The sequence below is a fragment of the Vigna radiata genome, chromosome 2 (genome assembly GCF_000741045.1).
Source record: "Vigna radiata var. radiata cultivar VC1973A chromosome 2, Vradiata_ver6, whole genome shotgun sequence".
Classification (NCBI taxonomy): domain Eukaryota; kingdom Viridiplantae; phylum Streptophyta; class Magnoliopsida; order Fabales; family Fabaceae; genus Vigna; species Vigna radiata.
In genome coordinates, this window is record NC_028352.1 from 13,705,386 (window position 1) to 13,725,906 (window position 20,521).

At 35.3% G+C, this 20,521-nt stretch overlaps 1 protein-coding gene across 13 annotated transcripts; it reads right to left on the minus strand.

Annotated features, from left to right (window-relative positions):
- Positions 1 to 1,465: 1,465 nt before the first annotated feature.
- On the minus strand, positions 1,466 to 18,165 carry LOC106756095 (protein ROOT PRIMORDIUM DEFECTIVE 1). Of its 13 annotated transcripts, none has more exons than XM_022778659.1 (9): positions 17,619 to 18,165; positions 17,259 to 17,490; positions 9,846 to 10,001; positions 9,639 to 9,761; positions 4,609 to 4,811; positions 3,398 to 3,541; positions 2,864 to 3,081; positions 2,331 to 2,589; positions 1,466 to 2,146 (listed from the first exon to the last, which is right to left on the minus strand). In XM_022778659.1, exons 3-9 carry the CDS (start codon positions 9,919 to 9,921, stop codon positions 2,018 to 2,020), a joined length of 1,152 nt encoding a protein of 383 aa, XP_022634380.1. In that variant the 5' UTR covers positions 9,922 to 10,001; positions 17,259 to 17,490; positions 17,619 to 18,165; the 3' UTR covers positions 1,466 to 2,017. The 13 variants fall into 13 exon arrangements, 11 of the variants coding, with proteins under 11 accessions (XP_022634380.1, XP_022634378.1, XP_014493843.1 ...); XM_022778657.1 differs by lacking the exons at positions 17,259 to 17,490; positions 17,619 to 18,165 and adding exons at positions 14,910 to 15,231; positions 15,674 to 15,785; XM_014638357.2 differs by lacking the exon at positions 17,259 to 17,490.
- Between the last annotated feature and the right edge of the window lie 2,356 nt (positions 18,166 to 20,521).

Consider the following 20,521-nt stretch of genomic DNA (forward strand, 5'->3'; position numbering starts at 1 on the left):
AACAACTAACATAATGGATTCAAAAGTAGTTGTTTTGCCACAGTTCAAAAACTAAGTTATCTGATGACCTTAATTGATTATCACAACATTGTAATCGATTAAGTCATGCAGATATGCTTTTGTGCATGTGATTTTCTGTCAATAAAACATACAGTGAGCATGCACAGATATAATCTCATCATATATGCATCATCAACACAATATGTCCAATAAATGTAACAATCACAATAGGTGCATATTATACAGTAAGCATGTACACATTCAACACATGTATAACACAATACAGAAACACCATTTTGTTGTGACACAACATGTGTTGTTGTTATTAATGTGTTGTCATCATCAAAAACAACATATAGGGATTGGATTCAGCTAACAACATATATACGTATTGTTCATGCTTTCCTTATATGTTTTATGTTTAAGTGATATATGTATCTCATGTTGTCTTTATCTAACTATTTGAGCTACAAGATCAATTCATCGTAGGTCTATCCTAATAATATACTTCCTATATCACACATTAACCCTAATTTCATAATTTAAAAAAGGATTAAATGTGTTTTTAATTCCTTAATTTTTAGTAAAAATTAGAATTAATCTTTTTCTGAAACTTTAAACCAATTTAGTCTCTAAATTTTAAAAAGTGTAGATTTAATTCTTTTAACCAAATTTTGATAAATTTATCTAAAGTTTCAAATACATTTCATAATATTATTTAAATTGTTTACTCTATTTAACATATTTTTTTCTTCAACATTAATTGAGAAACACATAAATTCTCAAATATACTTAACAAAATTAAGTTAAAAAAACTAAATTAGTCCAAAATTTAAAAAATAAGATTAATTTCATTTTTTATTAAAATTAAAGAATAAAAACATATTTAATCCTTTAAAATAATAATAGTAATAACTAATAAATATTATAATCGAAATATATTTACTCATATAACACATTAACAAACAAAGTGTTTGCGAAGATAAAAGATGAGATGATAGATGAAGAGAAGAAAAAAAAACTCTAAAATCAACATTTTTCAAACAAGTTAAGAAAATACAGATATAGATGCAGAAAATGAAGACAATGATCTCTACACAAGTGATAGCTGTGTAACTCATAAGTGATCGTTATAGGAGACTATGTAACATGATAAAAAAAGAGAATAGATCCACACTTTGAACGACACATGAGAACAATCTTGGCAGCATTGTCATCACCTAGCTAGACAATCGGATTAGTGGCTCCAACAAGCAACACCAATGCCAACTGTAATTGTAATTATAACCAAAAGAAATTATATATAGGATTATCAGAAAATCGTAACTCTAATTCCATGTAAAAACAGCTAAAAGTCAGTATAAGACTAATTTTTCTTGTATAAAAAATACACATAATAATATATTTATAATAAAAGAAAATGTGAATTAAAACCCAAATACAAGTGATATTGTAACCTACAATATATAACAAGATGAATGTATAATGGAAGTTGATTGATTATCTGTCAAAAGAAATGAAAAACAATAATTATAACACTATGTTGTCACTAAAATATACTAATTTTTCACTTGCCCTAACACTTGAAATTTCACAAGCTTATGGAAACAAGCGTCATTCATTGTCATTCCACCCATGTCAATGGGTTGTTTAACTTCGTTAACTGGACTATAACTATAGGTCAATCAAATCCAACCAGCTGTCATTGGAAGCAATCCAGACTTTTTAAATATCTTTTCAGACTTCACAAGAATGAACATTCCATTGTACCATTTCGAAATAATATCACACTCCACATGCTCTTGATATGTTCATAGAGAAAAGTGCCCCTTCCCATGAGAACTTTCCCAAGTAGAAGAATCAATAAATCAATTCATTTAAGGACCAATTCATGTCCTTTGTTGCTGTCAGATAGCCGATCACAAAGAGGGTAATAGCTGAATTTTCAGCACTAAATTTGGTGACGTTAATGTTACAAGTTGCCGCATATGATGTCAACCTTTCTGGATTTCTATATTCAAAAATCATATTTGGTTCTTCCACTTCCCAAAATGAGACATAACATGTCGGAAATATCACGATACGAGGAATAAAAATTCCAAGATTCGAGCATTAGACGTTTTCTTGATCCTTTAAAATGAACAACCTGCATCAAAAAAAAAAAAAAAACCCGGAACTCACATTAAAACAAAAAGGACATGCTGATGTAAATCTAACATAAAGGGTCAAAAGCTAAACCTATAATATATCTATATATAATTTCCAGAGGTATGACTCAAGTATTCAGCTGAAGGTCAAACAGGAATACTTCTGTTGTAAATCTTCATTACCTTAACATCCAATGGCAAGCCATGAAATTGACCAGCACCCTCAGGCGGAGTCCAATTGTACAGAGAACAAGGTAAGAACAATACTGAAGTACCCCCAATATCTTCTGAGAAAGCAAGCGCTTTGGAAAACTTTCTGGCATCAAAATGAGGTTTTGACATCACAACCCAAGCAAGAGCTAACTGATCACCCAGCATGCGAGAAGCACTTCTATACTTCGTGCTGTAAACTTTCAAGACCTCTTGTAGGAAAAGCTTTGCCCTGATTGATTATCAAATTAAATTAAAAAATTATTTATCAAAAAATATGTGGATAAATCAAGAAAATGGGTAAAACCAAGCTTGCAAATGATCAAAAAAGCGCATAAAAGGCATTTTCAAGGTATATATGTAGGATGGTGTTACAATCATATAATTTCATTTTCTATTTGCAGGTTTTAAATGGGATGGACAATCATTACATTAGTTTTTAATTTTTTGTTGCATATCACAACTGCAGCAGTTAAGCCAAAACTGCAGATAGTACAGATCATCACCTTAACATTGCTTCCTGGGTACCCTTAACTGCAATGAATCCCGAATTCAAAGGTTGAGCCTTATTGTTCCTAAAGGTCAGAGCCAGATGAAAATTAGGATGGTCACGAAAAACTTGCCCTAAATCATCAACCACTGCTATATCAGAGTCAGTGAAGATGTAATGGATGACATCCGTAGGCTTCTGAGAAAGTTGCTGGAGCCTCGTTTCTAAAAAGGTCTGTAAAGAAGGAAAACATAGGGGCATTTAGTTTAAAGAACAAAATCTTAAATTTCAAAATATATAATGATTAAACAACACTACAAGCTCAATAGAGGAGACAGAACAGATGAAGAGTAACAAAGATAAAACTAGCAAAAACCTCTTATCTACTATGGTCCAAATTATTGGGTGCAGGAAAAGAAAGCTATACTATAATTAAACAGAGAACAGGTGAGCAGGAAAAAGGTTCAGCTAAATGTAGTCCCTGACTAGTGATGAGAAATTATTTTAACCAATAAATATTCAATCTGCTGTGGATGCAATGTGATCTTACAATGTAAGACCTGATCCTTTGGAGCATCAACTTGTCTCGGGAATATTCACCTTGTATAGGATACAGAGAGACCCTGTTTCTTTGCACTGAGAGGTCAGACACAGGATCTGTTAGAATAATCACTTTGCTCTGGGGCATTGCCAGCTGCACAAAAAGAACAATGTTGAATGAATGATGTCTGTCTGTTAATTTCAAAAAAACAAGCTCTAGGTCAAAACAATATGAATCCTATGTAATATTGGGTAAATGTACATCTAGAACCAAACACACACAGCTCTATTTATATTTACATTAAGTTGATACAAAAATAATCAATGATAATAAAATCAGATTCCTAACAAAGTTGCTACTAGTTTTGCTGCCCAGATGCTGCAAACTCTAACTCCTTCTCTTAGCCCTTCAACCTCATTGCCTTAAACCTCAACCAACTCCACCACCACCACCACCACAGCAATGATGTTATCTTATTTTTTTTACCTTTAATTGCTGACAAAAGGGGGGAGAAGTATATATGATTTTATTGTTTTAGCTTTATTATGTTCTTTTGCTACTCTGTTTCTATATTTTTGTGTTTTTGCTCTGTGTAGCTAATATCTTCCATACACTATGCTAATACATTGCATTAATTCAAAGAAACAATTTAATTTCAAATAATATAGACTTTATACTAAGGTGTACAATACATGCTTATGGTATTTCTATTTTTCCCAATGGTGAGGAATTTATTCTAATGCCTATGATGAATGAGTGATGCAAATTCAGTGCCGTTTGTACTATGTAATTCATACAGTACCAAAATTGAAATTTATCAGTAGCCAAATGTCGACAAGGATGTATGACATTTAAAACTAGTGCCAAGGTAGGAAAAGGTGAAAAACTCATGAAAACAAAAATATTCCACTATTGGATCTTGATAAACACCAAATATATAAAATCATAGACAAAGACAACAACACACTTTTAACCAAACATCTAAAAAGTAAAGAAACAGTATACACAAGAGCGCCAGACCATTAATTAAAATTTAATGAAAAACAAAAAAAAAAAACATAAAAAAATTGCTCATTAAATACAAAGCAGGAGCCACAAGGTTCTTATAAATTTCAACCAATGATAAAAAGTGTTTTGCTAGCATTTCCCATATACACAATAATCAAAGGCAATATGCTCTTTGCAATGGGACAAACCCACAACTTTTATTCAGTATTTACCTGAATGAAATTAATGAAGACATTCAACAAAGCCATGGACCTGCCAAACTTATTATATGAAGCATTGCCAACCACTGTGTTTGATCTGTCGTCTACATCATTGAGAGAAGTATTATAAATGGTAAAGACAGTGACAAATGTGATACTTCCATCTACACCTGATCTCCTTTCAGAAGAATGGGTCCTATTAAGAGCTTTTGTCCCTGTGAATTGAGAATTTTTAAATCAAATGGGAAAAAACAGGACGTGAAAATTTCAAGGAAATACAAAACCTCCAATACATATATAAATGCAGCCTTCACTTTTGACACACACACACACACACATTTATACTTACTTAACAGTTCGGTAATAGAGACTACATATTACTGTTGAAATGTAATGTTTCTTATTTATTATTTTTCATGTATGAAAACCCAACTTTAGGGTTAGGGTTTTAGGAAGTGCATTGCCCTTTCTTTGTATCCTATACATCAATAAAAGTGTAACAATGTAAAAGAAATATATATTGTTTTTCTTAATTTCATTTATTCAAGTTGGTATCAAGAGCCATGATCATCTCCCTTGTCTGATTGTCATCTATGCTGCCATCTTCCATTGTGACTTATGTCCTTGCCATCTACTGTTGTCATTCGCCATCGTCACCATATCTCTTCGAGCAAAGTCAAGGTTAGGTGCACCCAGGAAAGTGCAACTCAACTCCAAGCCAAAGAAACGGCCAAACACACATCCACACAGTCTTTTGTTGGCCATCTTCAAAAATGTGTCTCCCACTCACCATCTTCCCAGTGTCGGTATCACACCAAACCATCGTCGTTCATCTTGTCAAAGCCTCTTGGACTTGTTTTTTTCCTTGTCCTCTATTCCAGTGATAATATTGAAAGTCCGACATTGACTAGAGATAAGACTTTACAAACCTCACTTTACAAGTCGATTTTGTAAGGTTGAGTTAGGTCTAAAGTCTCATTCTCAACATGGTATCAATCAAAGTTATGGATTAGAGTCTATCCTAACGAAGTTTGTTGTTTTTTGAATCTATTGTTCCACCATCTATCACAACACTAAAGGACCACCCATCAAAATCTAATCTCATGCACGAGATATATCCTAGTCCACTCCTGTGGAGTTATGGTTCCAAGGTCAAGGATACCATGATCATTTAGAGAAGGATGCCTCTACTGATTTAGATGAAGTCAAATCTTAGTGGCAGAAACTAGATTTCAAGTTATCTATTGTTTTACGGCAATTAGTTGAACATAATGTCTTTAGAAATTTTGAGACCGTATAAGTCATGCTCTTCCTTTTAGAAAAGGGTGTAAGACATTTTTGCTTATGACATTCAATGTCTCTTCAATGCAACTCAAAGAGTAGCCTCTCTCATATAAACCAATCACGATACTGTCTCTCATATAAGAAAGGCTCAGGCTACAACAGAAGAATTGAAGAGATTTTTGCTAGTTGATTCTTTAGAGGCTATCAACAAAAACACATGATAAGCTATATATGGTGCTAATTATGAGAAGCCTATACTTGGGTTTTAATCATGTACATGACCAAAGTTTAGCTAGTGATCAAATCCCTTCAATTGATAGCTTAGTGACTAGACTTCAAGTGCCTAATTATTAAAAGATGAAAATTCAATTGATGTTATTGAAATATTAGTAATGATAGCACCATAAGGGAAAGGACGAGGTCGTAGCAATCAAGGAGTACACGATGGTCAAGATGTTGTCCTCAATGCTCATATTATAAATGGGTCATACCCAAGAAAAAATTTATTCCTTGCATGGTTTTTCATATAAAGCAGCTCATGTGTCTAAATCTGATAATTCAAAATCTAGAATCTTTGATGAAAAGTACTAATAATTTTTTAGGTGCAAGTCTAGAAAATCTACAAATCTTGGCCAATCCTCTTCAATGCCAAATGTGTCAACGACATGCATCTATCAATTTGTGGAAGGTCATAGTCCACGGATTTTTGATTCAGATGCCTCAAACCATGACTTGTAACATTTCTTCATTCTCCATTTCCTCTCCAAAAAATTCTCGTTTTTTTATTGCTGCCAATGGATCCAAAGTGGCATCTCAAGGAATTGGCAAAGTTTCTTTATCTCCTTCATAAATTTAAATTGTTTTGTTCAAAATGTCTTTTCAAGTCTTGACAAGCTTTCTGCAAAGGCTATTAAGTGTGTGTTTTTGGTCTTTAGAAAGGGTATAAATGTTATTCTTCCCCAACCAAAAGGTATTATATGTTTGTTGATATCACATTCTTTGAGGATACACCTTTTTTCTTGTTCTCCATGGAACATTGTTCATCTATTCAACAGGTCCTTCCTCTACCATCTTGTGATCCATTGATTACTCTTACTTCTCATACCTCAAACTCAAAATATAGATGACATTTCTCAAACTCAAACTTGAAATCCAGATCACATTGTTCCACCACCTCTTCTCACATATCAAAGTCAAACACAAATAACTCCATCCTTGCCTGAAGAACCTCGTGACTCAGATCCTCCTTGCCTTCTCTTGACTTTGATCATGCTTGGCTTATTGCTCTTTAGAAAGATATTTGATCTACTCGTAATCCATATCCTGTTTATAATCTTTTTCTTGCCATCGTAGGTCTCCTTCATAATTCTTTTATTTCCTCCTTGTCTACCATTATTGTTCCTAACAATGTTCATGCAGCACTTGATCATCCTAGATGACAACAAGCCGTGATTGATGAAATGCATGCAATTGAACACAATAGTACTTTGGAACTTATGCATCCTCCTATTGGTAAGAAGTTTGTGGGTTGTAAATGGGTCTATGCTAGTAAGGTCAATGCTACCAGTGATGTAGATAGTCTCAAAGCTCATCTAGTCATTAAGGGATACACTTCGGTTTATGGCCTCAACTCCTGTGATACTTTTTCTCATGTGGCTAAAATCAAATTGTTCATCTTTTCCTTGCTACAAATGCAATTCACCAATGGCCTCTTTACTAGTTGGATATTAAAAATGTCTTTCTTCATGATGATCTAGAAGAGGAGATATATATAGAGCAACCTCCTAGGTTTGTTGCTCAAAGGAGTCTGAGTTGCTTTGTAAACTACATCATTCACTCTATGGCTTGAAGCAATCACTTAAAGCTTGGTTTGGTAAATTGAGTCGTGTTGTTTAGATTTTTGGATTGAAACGGATTAAGCTAGATGATTCTTTTTTTTTATCGTCATACTTCTCTTTACAAGTGTGTAAATGATTTCACTAGAATTGCTTCATTAAAGAAGCATTTATTCAACCACTTTCAGACCAAAGATATGGGTCATCTAAAATATTTTCTTGGTATCAAAGTGGCACAATCAAAAGGTGTCATCATTTCACAAAGAAAATATTCTCTTAATATTTGGAAGGAGACGAGCCTGACAAATTGCAATACCATTCATAGTCCTATAGACTCAAATCAAAAGTTAATGAGACCAAAGGTGAACTTTTCTCAGTCCCATGAAGATATAGAAGGTTGGTTGGAAAATTCATAATCTTACTATAACAAGACCTGAACTTTCATATCCAATAGGAGTTTAATCAATTTATGCAAAATCTGCACATTGGTCACTAGAATGATGTGATTTGCATTTTCAAATATGTAAAAGGGAGCCCAAGACAAGGATTATTTTATAAAGGGAAGCACTCAAGTTATAGGATATAGTGATGCAAATTGGGCTGGTTGTCCAATTGACAGAAGATCTACCACAAGAAATGTTTATTCCTTGGAACCTTGTATCTTGAAAAAGTAAAAAACAAAGTGTTGTTGCTCGATGTAGTATAGTTGAATATCAATCTATGGTCCTAGCTACATGTGAACTTGTGTGGATTAAACAACTCTTTCAAGAGTTGATTTTTTGTGAAAATGAGTAGATGAAGTTGTATTGCGACAACCAAACAGCTCTTCATATTGCCTCTAATCCGGTGTTTCATGAAAAAACAAAATATATAGAAATTGACTATCATTTTGTTAGAAAGAAGGATCATATTACTGAGTTTATCAGCTCTAACAAACAACTTGCAAATATTTTGACTAAATTTCTAAAGGAGCCTAAAATTCAATTTATCTGTTCCAAGCTTTGTGCATATAATCCACATGTTCCATCTTGTAGAGGAGTGTTGAAATGTAATGTTTTTTATTTATTATTTTTATGTATGAGAACCCAACTTTAAGGTTAGGGTTTTAGGCAAGTTCCTTGCCCCTTCCTTGTATCCTATAAATACATAAGTAAAAGTGTAAAAAGGTAAGTGAAATATACACTGTTTTTCTTCATCTCATATATTCAAGTACTACGAAAGCTTGATTTTTTTATTGTCCATCCCGGTCGGCCTACACTCTTGGTGGGCCAAGTTGACTCATATGTTTTGACCTACTTTGGCAGCTCGCTTCTTACTCTCAACATTGAACATTCTTAATCAGCACGATAGATAATTTCGACTTTTTCCATTCTACGTAAACAAAATTGAAAGATACATAAGATCATCTAGGCTCTAGCATCTTATATTATGTGTAAGATTGTATACAAGGTTTTAAGAAGAAAAAGAACTATTATCTATAAACAATAGTGAATTCTAAATGACCTGCCTCTGGAATACAATTAATTTATAAAAACTACTAAAAACTTAAAGGTAGATACCATTTTCTCAAGTATCAGTGATTGATGGGTTTATGTCAATACTGCTATGATACAGCCAAAGATTCGGAGACAACCTCTTCGGTTCCTTTCTTCAGAAAAGGAATTAATTCCTTTGAAGAATCACCGAAGCAAATTGACAGATAAAAGATAGAAAGAACTATTTATATTACTAACTGTCAAAACCCACTAAACTCGCCTCTTATTCTTTCGTCTAAAATATACTTGTAAAGTCTAATTCGTTTGTTTGGGTAGGTTTCCTGTCTAATAACACAACCCGAATCAGAATCATAATACTCCGAGCAAAAAAAACATTTCAAGAATCAAGAGCATAAACCAAATAACTTTCGTAAAGGGAAAATAGAACCTTGGCATTGCAAACGATTTGACAAGCCTTGTCCAGCCATATGCCCAAGAACTAGATGATCAAATTTCTTGTTTAGTTGTTTGTGCCGTTCTTCCATTTTTGAGTTTTTGTGTAATTGCATGACTGATTAAAAGCGACTCTGTTAACTTGTTATGCCCTAATCAAGCAAATAAATTTAAACTTCTGAAGAGAAAAGAGATTACCAACCAAAAACCAGATGAGCAAAGAGGAAGAACAAGGGAAGACCAAAAACAAAACGTTGCCATCCACTGAATATTTTCATCTCTGATAAACTTTCACTTGAGCACAATAGACCAAGCAAAAGATGAAGAAACTAATGTCCTGCAATCACATGCACTTCAGCTGCACACACAATACAAAATCAATTTAGGTGCTTTAGCAAAAATAAAGCCATGTATGGTTAAGAAAAAGACAAGAAATTAGGCAAAAAAAATTCCATTCACAAATCATATAATTAGGACACCAAAAAGAAACTTAGATCAAAAGACTTTTGAGAATCTGATAGGTTCCTTACGCAAAAAGAAAGAAAAGAGAGAAATACAAAAAATACACCAACTCACGGTTGGTGAACCACAATGCAATATAGAATTCTCAAAAAGTTTACAAAGGAGAATATCCCCTTTCTCAAAGTGAACCCACTGTCCCCCTATTCTAAACGCCTAAAAAGATCCCCCACTCGGTGAGGTTGGTCTAAATAAATAGACCCCTCAATTCACAAACAAAAGGCACCCCAACTAGCTAATACACACACACCCTGATTGTTATGTATCCGAGTATGGAACGTAACTAGAACAATATCTCACACACTCAAAACAAGCAAAAGAGTAATAAGAGAATGGAATTGGACGAATGAATCTCTTTTATTGATGGTAGTGTATGAATAAACAAAGGTAAACAATAATTGGGATTATATACTAGGTGATTATATAGGGGATATTTACATTAAATATAGATATATTCTAGACAGATATTTAGTAGGAGATGGGTGGGAAATACTATAGTATAAATAAGGCTAGAGTCTAGGGTTAAAGGAATGCTTTGATTTGTGAGTCTTGCAAGAGAGATTATGCTCTCAGGTAACTGACGGAGATCCTGCTCCCAATTATTAGGAATAATTGACGGAGGTTATGTTCCCAGTTATTGTTTACCTTTGTTTATTCATACACTACCATCAATAAAAGAGATTCATTCGTCCAATTCCATTCTTTTATTATTCTTTTGCTTGTTTTGAGTGTGTGAGATATTGTTCTAGTTACGTTCCATACTCGGATACATAACCTTCGTCAATTATTCCTAATAACTGGGAGCAGGATTTCCGTCAGTTACCTGAGAGCATAACCTCTCTTGCAAGACTCACAAATCAAAACATCCCTTTAACCCTAGACTCTAACCTTATTTATACTATAGTATTTCCCGCCCATCTCCTACTAAATATCTCTCTAGAATATATCTATATTTAATGTAAATATCCCCCTATATAATCCCCTAGTATCTATCATTAATTATAAATATCATATATTGTATATTTCTTTGGACTGTATATTTATTTACTATAGTTATCTTGTACTGAACAATATCCTAACATATGGCTTTGATTACTATAATTAACTTCTCTAGAATATCTTCTCAGAATATCTTCCTTATTACTCTAATAATCTTCTCTCCCATCCTAACTGTGTGGCCGTTAGGATGCTTCCTCGCTGCTTCCAACCGTTCATCCTGGTCGTCCCCACTTGCCTAGCCTACCGTTCGGTCAACTCGCTCCCCTTTTGTCAACCATTCAGTCAACTCGCTCCCCTTTTGTCAAACGTTCGGTCAGCTTGCTCCCCAGCCTTCCACCGTTCGGCCTACTTACTCCCCTTAGTAAACCGTTCAGTCAACTTGCCCCCTATACTCCACCGTTCAGTCTCCTCCTTCTCTCCTATACCTTCTTCTCCTTCTCCTATGCTTTCCAACCCTTACGATTACACCCCTCCTTATACCCTAACAATACACCCCACTGCAAAACAACCTTGTCCTCAAGGTTGGAAACAAGGAGCTTGATCTCATGGCTCCTCATCAATTAAGGTCTGGAGGCTTGGGTGGTGGCCATTCGTCCTCGTCTTCTGCCAATATCATGACTCTCAAGCTCCTGTCCGGGCAGCGATGAGCAGGACCGAACATTTCGCCACATCTAAAGCACCTTCCTTCTTTCCTTCGTTTCTCATACTCCTCATAAGGCAGATTTCTCAAGTTTCTTTCCTTTCGTTCAAACCCCACAGTCTCTGTGATTGCCGCTCAGCTTTCCACAGAAGTTACCGTTCGGTTCTGGATAGGGCGACTAGGCTCCAACCACGTATTGAAACCGTTCGTCTCTCCCCAGAGTGATTCTCGATCATACTTTCGCCTCCAGTTCTCGCACCTCCGTGGAGCTCCTCTGCGTTCCTTGCCATCCTCATAGCGATCATCAACTCCTGTGGGTCTAGTAGCTGTACTTGCTTACAAATCTCCTCCTGTAGCCCTGCCATGAAATACCCCATTAGTTGTGCCTCAGTTACTCCGGACGTTTGTCCTACCAAGATTTCGAAATCTTGTAGGTAATCTTCCACTGACCGTTTCTGCCTGTTGGACGCCAACCTTTCAAAGATTGACCCCTGACTTCTTCCTCCAAAGCGGTTCACCATCGCTTCCTTCAACCCTGTCCACGTTCGGTTTTTGGTCTTGGCCCTCCAAAATCTAAACCAATAACCAGCGCTACCCTCCATGCTGATATAGGCTAGGCGCGGTTTTTCATCCTCATTAACCCCTTGTAATTCAAAAAATTTGTCAACCCTATTGATCCAATTTAGTGGATCAACCCCTTCAAAATTTGGCAATTCGACCCTTTTCTTCCAATCACCGTTCGGTCCACCACCTCCACCACTGATCTTCTCTCCTTCTTCGTCCTTGTGCTGGTTCTCCCTTTTCCCATTGACCGAGCTCTGGCTTTCATCCGAGTTCTCATCCTTTTGACTAATTTGTTTCCCCACATCATCATCAATTGTTGCATGTCTTTGTGGAGTGCCGTTGATTCCGCCTCCATGTCCTTGCGGAGTGTCGCGGATTCCGCCACCCTGGACATCTCCATGTTTTCTAGTTTCAGCTCCATGCCATCCAGTCTTCCTTCGATTGCACTCACCCTTCCCTCCATGATTTCTTTCTCCCTCTTATTGATCCGGCAGGTCAGACCAATTGTTACGTATCCGAGTATGGAACGTAACTAGAACAATATCTCACACTCAAAACAAGCAAAAGAATAATAAAAGAATGGAATTGGACTAATGAATCTCTTTTATTGATGCTAGTGTATGAATAAACAAAGGTAAACAATAATAGGGAGCATAACCTCCGTCAATTATTCCTAATAACTGGGAGCAGGATCTCCGTCAGTTACCTGAGAGCATAACCTCTCTTGCAAGACTCACAAATCAAAGCATCCCTTTAACCCTAGACTTTGGCCTTATTTATTATAGTATTTCCCGCCATCTCCTACTAAATATCTCTCTAGAATATATCTATATTTAATGTAAATATCCCCCTATATAATCCCCTAGTATCTATCATTAATTATAAATTATTATATATTGTATATTTCTTTGGACTGTATATTTATTTACTATAGTTATCTTGTACTGAATAATATCCTAATATATGGCTTTCATTACTCTAATTAACTTCTCTAGAATATCTTCTCAGAATATCTTCCTTATTACTCTAATAATCTTCTCGCCCATCCTAACTGTGTGGCCGTTAGGATACTTCCTCGCTGCTTCCAACCGTTCGGCCTGGTCGTCCCCACTTGCCTACCGTTTGGTCAACTCGCTCCCCTTTTGTCAACTGTTCAGTCAACTCGCTCCCCTTTTGTCAACCGTTCGGTCAGCTTGCTCCCCAGCCTTCCACCGTTCGGCCTACTTGCTCCCCTTAGTAAACCGTTCGGTCAACTTGCCCCCTATACTCCATCGTTCGGTCTCCTTCTCCTTCTCTCCTATACCTTCTTCTCCTTCTCCTATGCTTTCCAACCCTTACAATTACCCCCCTCCTTATACCCTAACACTGACGTACTTCGCTTAACATACACCACCACAACACCAACACATACCCAAATCACTTCTTATCTAAATTCTTCCTATAATATACCTTCCAAACTCGTTCCTTCTCTATGGGTCTAACAAAACCATGCAAGTTTGAGACATATTATAAAATCAAAGTTATATAGATCTGAAAATAAATACTTATAATTTAGCAACTCCGGAAAAAGACTAGCCCAAACCAGTCCATCGATGATCATGGATCACACACCAGCCTTTAATCGATAGGATAAGGCTGGTTGATGGTTAATCCAAAGTCATAGCCCAATCCAAAATAACTCTTTAGTTTAATTATTTATTTTGTAATAAGTGGCAACAAAGAATTCGTGTTTTGCTAGCTTCAAAATGGAAAACTCAAAATCATATGACAACATAAGAAGAAATTAATAGTAATTGAGTTAAGATCCCAAAAGTTGCATAAAATACTCATAGAAGAACCCACATAGACTAAAGATAAAGTCAAATAATAGTATATAAATAGGTACTAACCTCATCTTACAAACCAGTTTTGTGAAATTGATTTAGACTTAAATTTCACTTTCTTAAGATGGAATCAGAGCCATCAAAAGCTTATCCTAATCAACTTTTTAGGGTCTCATGCCACCTACTATGAGGTTTACCCCTAGTCCCACACTTCATATGTCCAATACTCACAAGAGCTACATTGAAGAACTCACATCGACTAGAGACAAGTGAGTGCAAAACTACCCTACAAGTTAGTTTTCTAAGTTAAAATTAAATTCCACTATCTTAAGAACACTTGATATCTTCTAAGTTCCAACAAAAGTCAACGCCTACACCCACAACATTTAGTTTCATTGTCACTACTGTAGCATTTATAGTAGTGAATCACATAATATTTTCATGCTTGATAAACTTTCTCCTAAATACAAAGTAGTTTGTGTAGCAGATTAGGCAGCATAGTAGGGGGAGGAACCTTTCCAAAAAATGGCTGGATGGAGAATCTCACTAAACAGGGGTGATGAATTGACTAGAGTTGGAAAGTATCTCACATACGGTGGCTGAATTTTAGTTGTTCACGATTAGGATTTAATAACTATATCTTCTCATTTGTTTTCCAGTTTTACTAATTATTTGAAATTAATTGAGGATTTCCTCAACTAAGTCAGAAATCTTTTCTTACCTTTTATGTCTGGTAAAAGCAAGGGCTGCCAAATTTCTCCTAGCAATAGGTGGATTGAGGACGAAAAATGTGGGAAGGAACAGCACATATTTGGGTGCAGTAAAATGCAAGGAACTAAACATAGCATGCTTCAGCTGTATGCTATGGGTGATGAAAACAAATAAGCTTCCCCAATCAACCTATAGAATCCAAATTCAGCAAGGCAAAACAGAGATTATGTCCCTGTCGAAAATTATAGCCCCAACCGCCTCAATGAGCCATCACTGTGCTTGCAACTCATAAAACTTTAGCCAGTCAAGGAATGACAAACATCCGCTCCACCCTGATGTGATTATTAACAACTGCAATAGCATAAGTACCACTGCCAACTAATATAAATTTACAAGACATTACGTAATAAAAGAAATTCATTTATATTACAAAAATTAAGTTCATACATTAGCACTTGCACCCATATTTTTTGAAGTAAACATTTTAACACTCAATATTAAGAAAATCAGACTTCATTGATGTATTATATAGCTTGAATGGAAACTACTTCAGGTTCAACAGCTAAGCTTCAACTTCAGGATCATCCAGTTTGTTAGCATCATGACTGTCCACCAAATCAGCTTGCTCATTGTGCTCCTATGTTTTGCGCATAAGATTAATGTACCAATATCTCATACCCACTAATGGATGCTTCTTAACCAAAAAATCCTTACTATAAGCCTCTCTAAGTACAACAGTCTGAGTCCTAATCTTATTGGAAATGTAAAATATACCAGGATGATGAACCAAAGCCTTTTTAAATCTCAAGGCCAACCCCAAACACTCCCCAAAACAAAGCAAATTTTCTCTTTCTGTCTTCTTTGACACTAGAAGAGAAAGCAACTCATGCAATATTGCCACAATCCATTTCTCCGCTTGGTCACTATTTGAGTCGAGATGAAAAGCATCTTCATATGGTGAAACGTAAGGCAACTTTTGCCAATTCTCAACCCAAGTCTTCACCCTCTTTACTAAATCAAAACCTTTCGGAAAAATTAAGGGAAATGCAATATCATGCCTTCTTTTATCTCCACTAATGCCCAAGCTCCTTGCCCTCATTTCCAACTCAGACACAGAAAGCTCTTTTCTCCATGAAACAAGCTCTAAAGCAAGCACCTCTTTTCCAGATGACGGATCTTCCACAACGCAAACATTAAAATAATCGGGGTAGTCAGCCAAAAGGGTTGTCACATAATCATGAGGAAGACCCATATCCCACTTTAGCTTCTCAATTACATAAAGAGGCAATTTTGCCATGCCAGCAAGCATTAAAAGCCTTGAGAGCCTCTGAACAGTGTCTTGTCGATTAGTAGGAGAGTTATGAACAGCCATTTCTTCTATATGGATGGAAAAGGCTTGAGGTGTGAGTTTGACAACTGGAGGAAGACCAGGACCAGGTTGAAATTGGGTAAAGACGGAATGGTATTTGTCAATGAATTTGGATGTCGTAGTGGGAAGGTTGAGAGAAGCTTTCAATTGAGAAGCAGTATACATAGAGAGGGATTTGGAAGGAGATGAAATAATTTGGTTCTTGAGAGAAATTATTTGCTTGAGATCTTTCCCTTTCAGGACTGCATTATCAAGATATGGGTCTCGAACCCATTTGACCCTTGCATTTACAAAAGTCCTGATATGGTTGAACAGATGTGGATGTCTGGAGGAAAGAGCCATGAACAAGCAGCTCCCTGTAAAGTGGAAACAATGTTGTAGGGTAAAAAGTGTAATGTAGGCTTACACACTCTAACTTGTGCTAAGCTAATAAAATATAGAATATAAAGGTCATCAAATAAAAGAAAAGAAGAAAAATCTGCATAAATTAATGCAGACTGCAACTGTTTATTACATTTAAAAAATTAATGATGCGTTAGATTCTCAGTCTCAGTGGCTTAGTCTATACTCTGAACCAGTTAGAACCTAGAGAATGGGACGTTTCAAATCGTGATCAGCTACAAAATTATTTTGATGAATAGTTTCGTATTCTGAATCATAACAAGGATTGGTGAATCGGATGTGAATCATTTGATAGCGATTCGGTATTTTACATACGGTTCAAGATGAAGGAACTGAAACTGGAAAAATTAGAAAGAAACACATAGCAAAAGAAATTTAGCTAAGCCCAAACTTCAGCGGAAAAGTTGAACGGCTAAAAACACATATCATCGTGCTTCAACCAACCCTACTCATTTTCTACACATCCACAATCATATTCGCATCTCACAAAGCAATAACTCTAGATCATCGAAACCGGATTTCACAATCAAAACAAATTATCAACAAAATCAAACAAATTACACAATCGCTTAAGTTCAGCAACCAAACCTTGGTGCCAGGCACCACAAACATCAACCCTCACCACTGGAACCTCGGCATTGAATAACGCTCTAACCGAAGGCTTCGTCACCATCACTCAACATAAGCTTCGTTCGATTTCGCTTAAAAGAGAAACTCAGAGAAAACACAGAAACAGGTCCAATCTAAAATCGCTTCTTCAAAATTAGAAAATACCAGGTTCCAGAAAACCTCATATTCAAACCATCACCAATCAGAGACCCTAAAATGGTGAAAATAAAGGCATGCTCTGATCTCGCTTGAAGCTTTGATCTATAAGAAACCAAACCGGAAAAAACAAAGGACCAAATAAGAGAGCGAGAGAAAAGGAACGAAGCGAGCTGCGCTTACCTTTAACCGGGAACAGATCCGAGGCTCACCGGAGGCGGGCTGACAACGAGAGGAAGACGCGGACGCAGAGCAACGCGGACGCAGGCGGAACAGAGGATTGAAATGGTGTGGTTGGGTCTCACTGGAAATGGCAGCAGCAACCCAGGGCTGACAGATGCAGAATCTGGTGGGAGCGTGACAGGGAGGCGCTCGCGGTGGAGACTTGTGGCCACGGTGAAGCTGTTGCCTTTGCTGTTGGACGAGGCTCGCTGGAATCTGTCAGAACCGTGACGACTCGAATGGGGTAGCGCGCGGAAAACCCCACCGGAATCTCACCGAGTGACGGGTAGAGGAATTGCAGAGAAAGGGGAATGAAGGAGAAGAGGTATCGAATCCCCTCTGGTGTGTTCTCCACGCGTGCAATGATGGAGGGAGATGTGTTCTCCACTAGAAGAAGATGGAAGATGCAGATGATATGTTGTGCATCCTGTGATCTGTGTAGGTCAAGAATCAGTGGAAAAAATGAGAACAGAAGAATAAAGAATGTTCTTATGGTGCTACCCTGTCTTTCTTTCTTTTCTCCTTTCTAAACATTCATTACCAATACACGGGATTTAAAAAAAATTGTACATAAATTTTATTCATTTTAATTAGGTTTAAATTTTTTTTATGCTAAGTTAGTGTTCAGTTTAGTATCTGTTTTTAAAAATTTTAATTTTTGGTCTCTAAGTTATAAAAAATTATCAAATCATTCACAGTCGTTAACGAAATCAATGAAATATGTATCAAATCAGTCTCATCTATATTCTTTCTTACTTCTGGACTTTTTAAAGGTTGTAAAATCTTCATATCTCGATGACAACTTGTCTCATCTATATTCTTTCATACTTGTGGGCTTTTTAAAGGTTGCAAAATCTTCATATCTCGATGACAACTTGATACATATTTTATTAATTTCGTTAACGACTGTGAATGATTTGATACATTTTTTATAACTTAGGAACCAAAGATTGACATTTTTAAAAACGAGGACTAAATTGAACACCAGCTATAACTTAGAAACAAAAAAGCATTTAAACCTTTTAATTAATTTGCATAACTTTTTATTAGATAATTAGGCAAATTAAAAAAATACGTAGTAAATAAATAAATTATTAAATTTGAAAGAACTAATAATGAACTCTCATGCAATACATGATATTTAGTTTACAAAATATCGTATACATGTTAAACATGTTGGTCCTTCAACTTTTTTTTAGTCTCTCTTTTAAACATTTTAAACTTTATTTCATTTTCATTTCTCTTCTTAATGAAATTTATAGATTTAGTTCTCAAACATCAACAATGTTAATTTTTGTATGATTTGTCTAACCTGTGTATCACGTGTAATGATATGTGTACAATTTTTGAATGTTTTTTTTAAAATTGAAAGTTACTTTTTTTTAACGAAGTTCAAATTAGGATTTTTTACTTTAACCAAAATTCATATCACCTAAGTTGTGGGATTAAAGGTGTGCTTGGTTTGTAGTTTATGAAACACGAAATCCGCATTTAACCTTGGAAGAAACTCGAAGAGCAAAAGGTTGGAGTTAGTCTTATTTGGGAAGATAAGTAAGTTGATTTTTTTGTTTTCGTGGGAATAGAAGGAGGGGTTGGGGATATAAGGTTTAACCTTGTAGGTAATTTACTTTCGAAATCATTGTTATAGTGAAATGAAATCTGACACTAGAGGATTTAATTGCATGCGAAGGAGCATTGGTTCAAGAATGGTGCAAACATGTGGATCGTCTTCATAATTAGCATCAAAATTTTGTGGCTGTGGAGAAAGATTTTTGTTATTGAAGGCAACTACTTTAAAGAAATTTTTAGATGTAGAAATTCGGCAATAAGTGAGAAAATGTTTTACTTATAGTGATGATGTTTTTATTAATGGTTTGTAATTTTTATTACAGAGCAATTCACATTGTAACTACTTTTAATGGATTGATGAATGAGAATCTGAAATTAAAGCAACATTACAAAGAAAAACTGAAGAAGTTGAAGTTTGTTTTGAAAAGAAAAAAGTTGTACATGACCTAACGAAGAAGAACGAGAAGTTGAAGAGGAAATTACAAGAATAGAGAAAAGTTGAAAAAATTATGGTGTTATTGTTTGTTTTGTAATGGGCATTAACAATTATGTTTTTGTTAAAGATTAATTGTAATTAATATTGTAATATTGTGTTGTTGCAGTAATGTTTGAATTCTTTTTTGGTATTGTAATAGTGATGTTACAAAAACATTCGTATTGTACTTTGTTGATTAATCCCAAAACATTATTGTTATGTTATATGAATTGAAAGTGGTATACTTTATGACAACCTTTAAGGAGAGATATTGGCAGTTGTGTTTTATATTTATGCTTTTAATTTTATTCGCCAGTAAGTCTTTATACATATTCAATCACAAATGGACTTATGTTAAGATCTTGGCAAGTGTACTGAATAGTATCAAGTAATATAAAATGGTAAGACCAAGTATCGTATCCCAGAAGACTCATTGGCACTAACCAATCGTGTAATTACTTAACTAATTAAGATTGAAAACAATTCTGTTGGGTTTTAAATGCAAATACAAAAAAAATAAACATAAATGCAAATTGATCATTTCAGGCTAAACACAAGAGTGAATGGATGATGTTGATTGTTGACCAATTGGAAAGTGTACCAAATCGTACAAGTAATATAAATGGTAAGACCAAGTATCGTTTCCCAAGAGACTCGTATGGCTTCCTCGTTCACGTGAATTAAAATAATAAGACTTGAGAAATTAAAATTTATAAATTGGGTTTGAGAGCAAAAATATTAACATGCAAAATAAAGGTTGATTCAATTGACAAGCGAAAACAATTGATGAATGGATGTTGTTGGGTACTAACAATTTCAT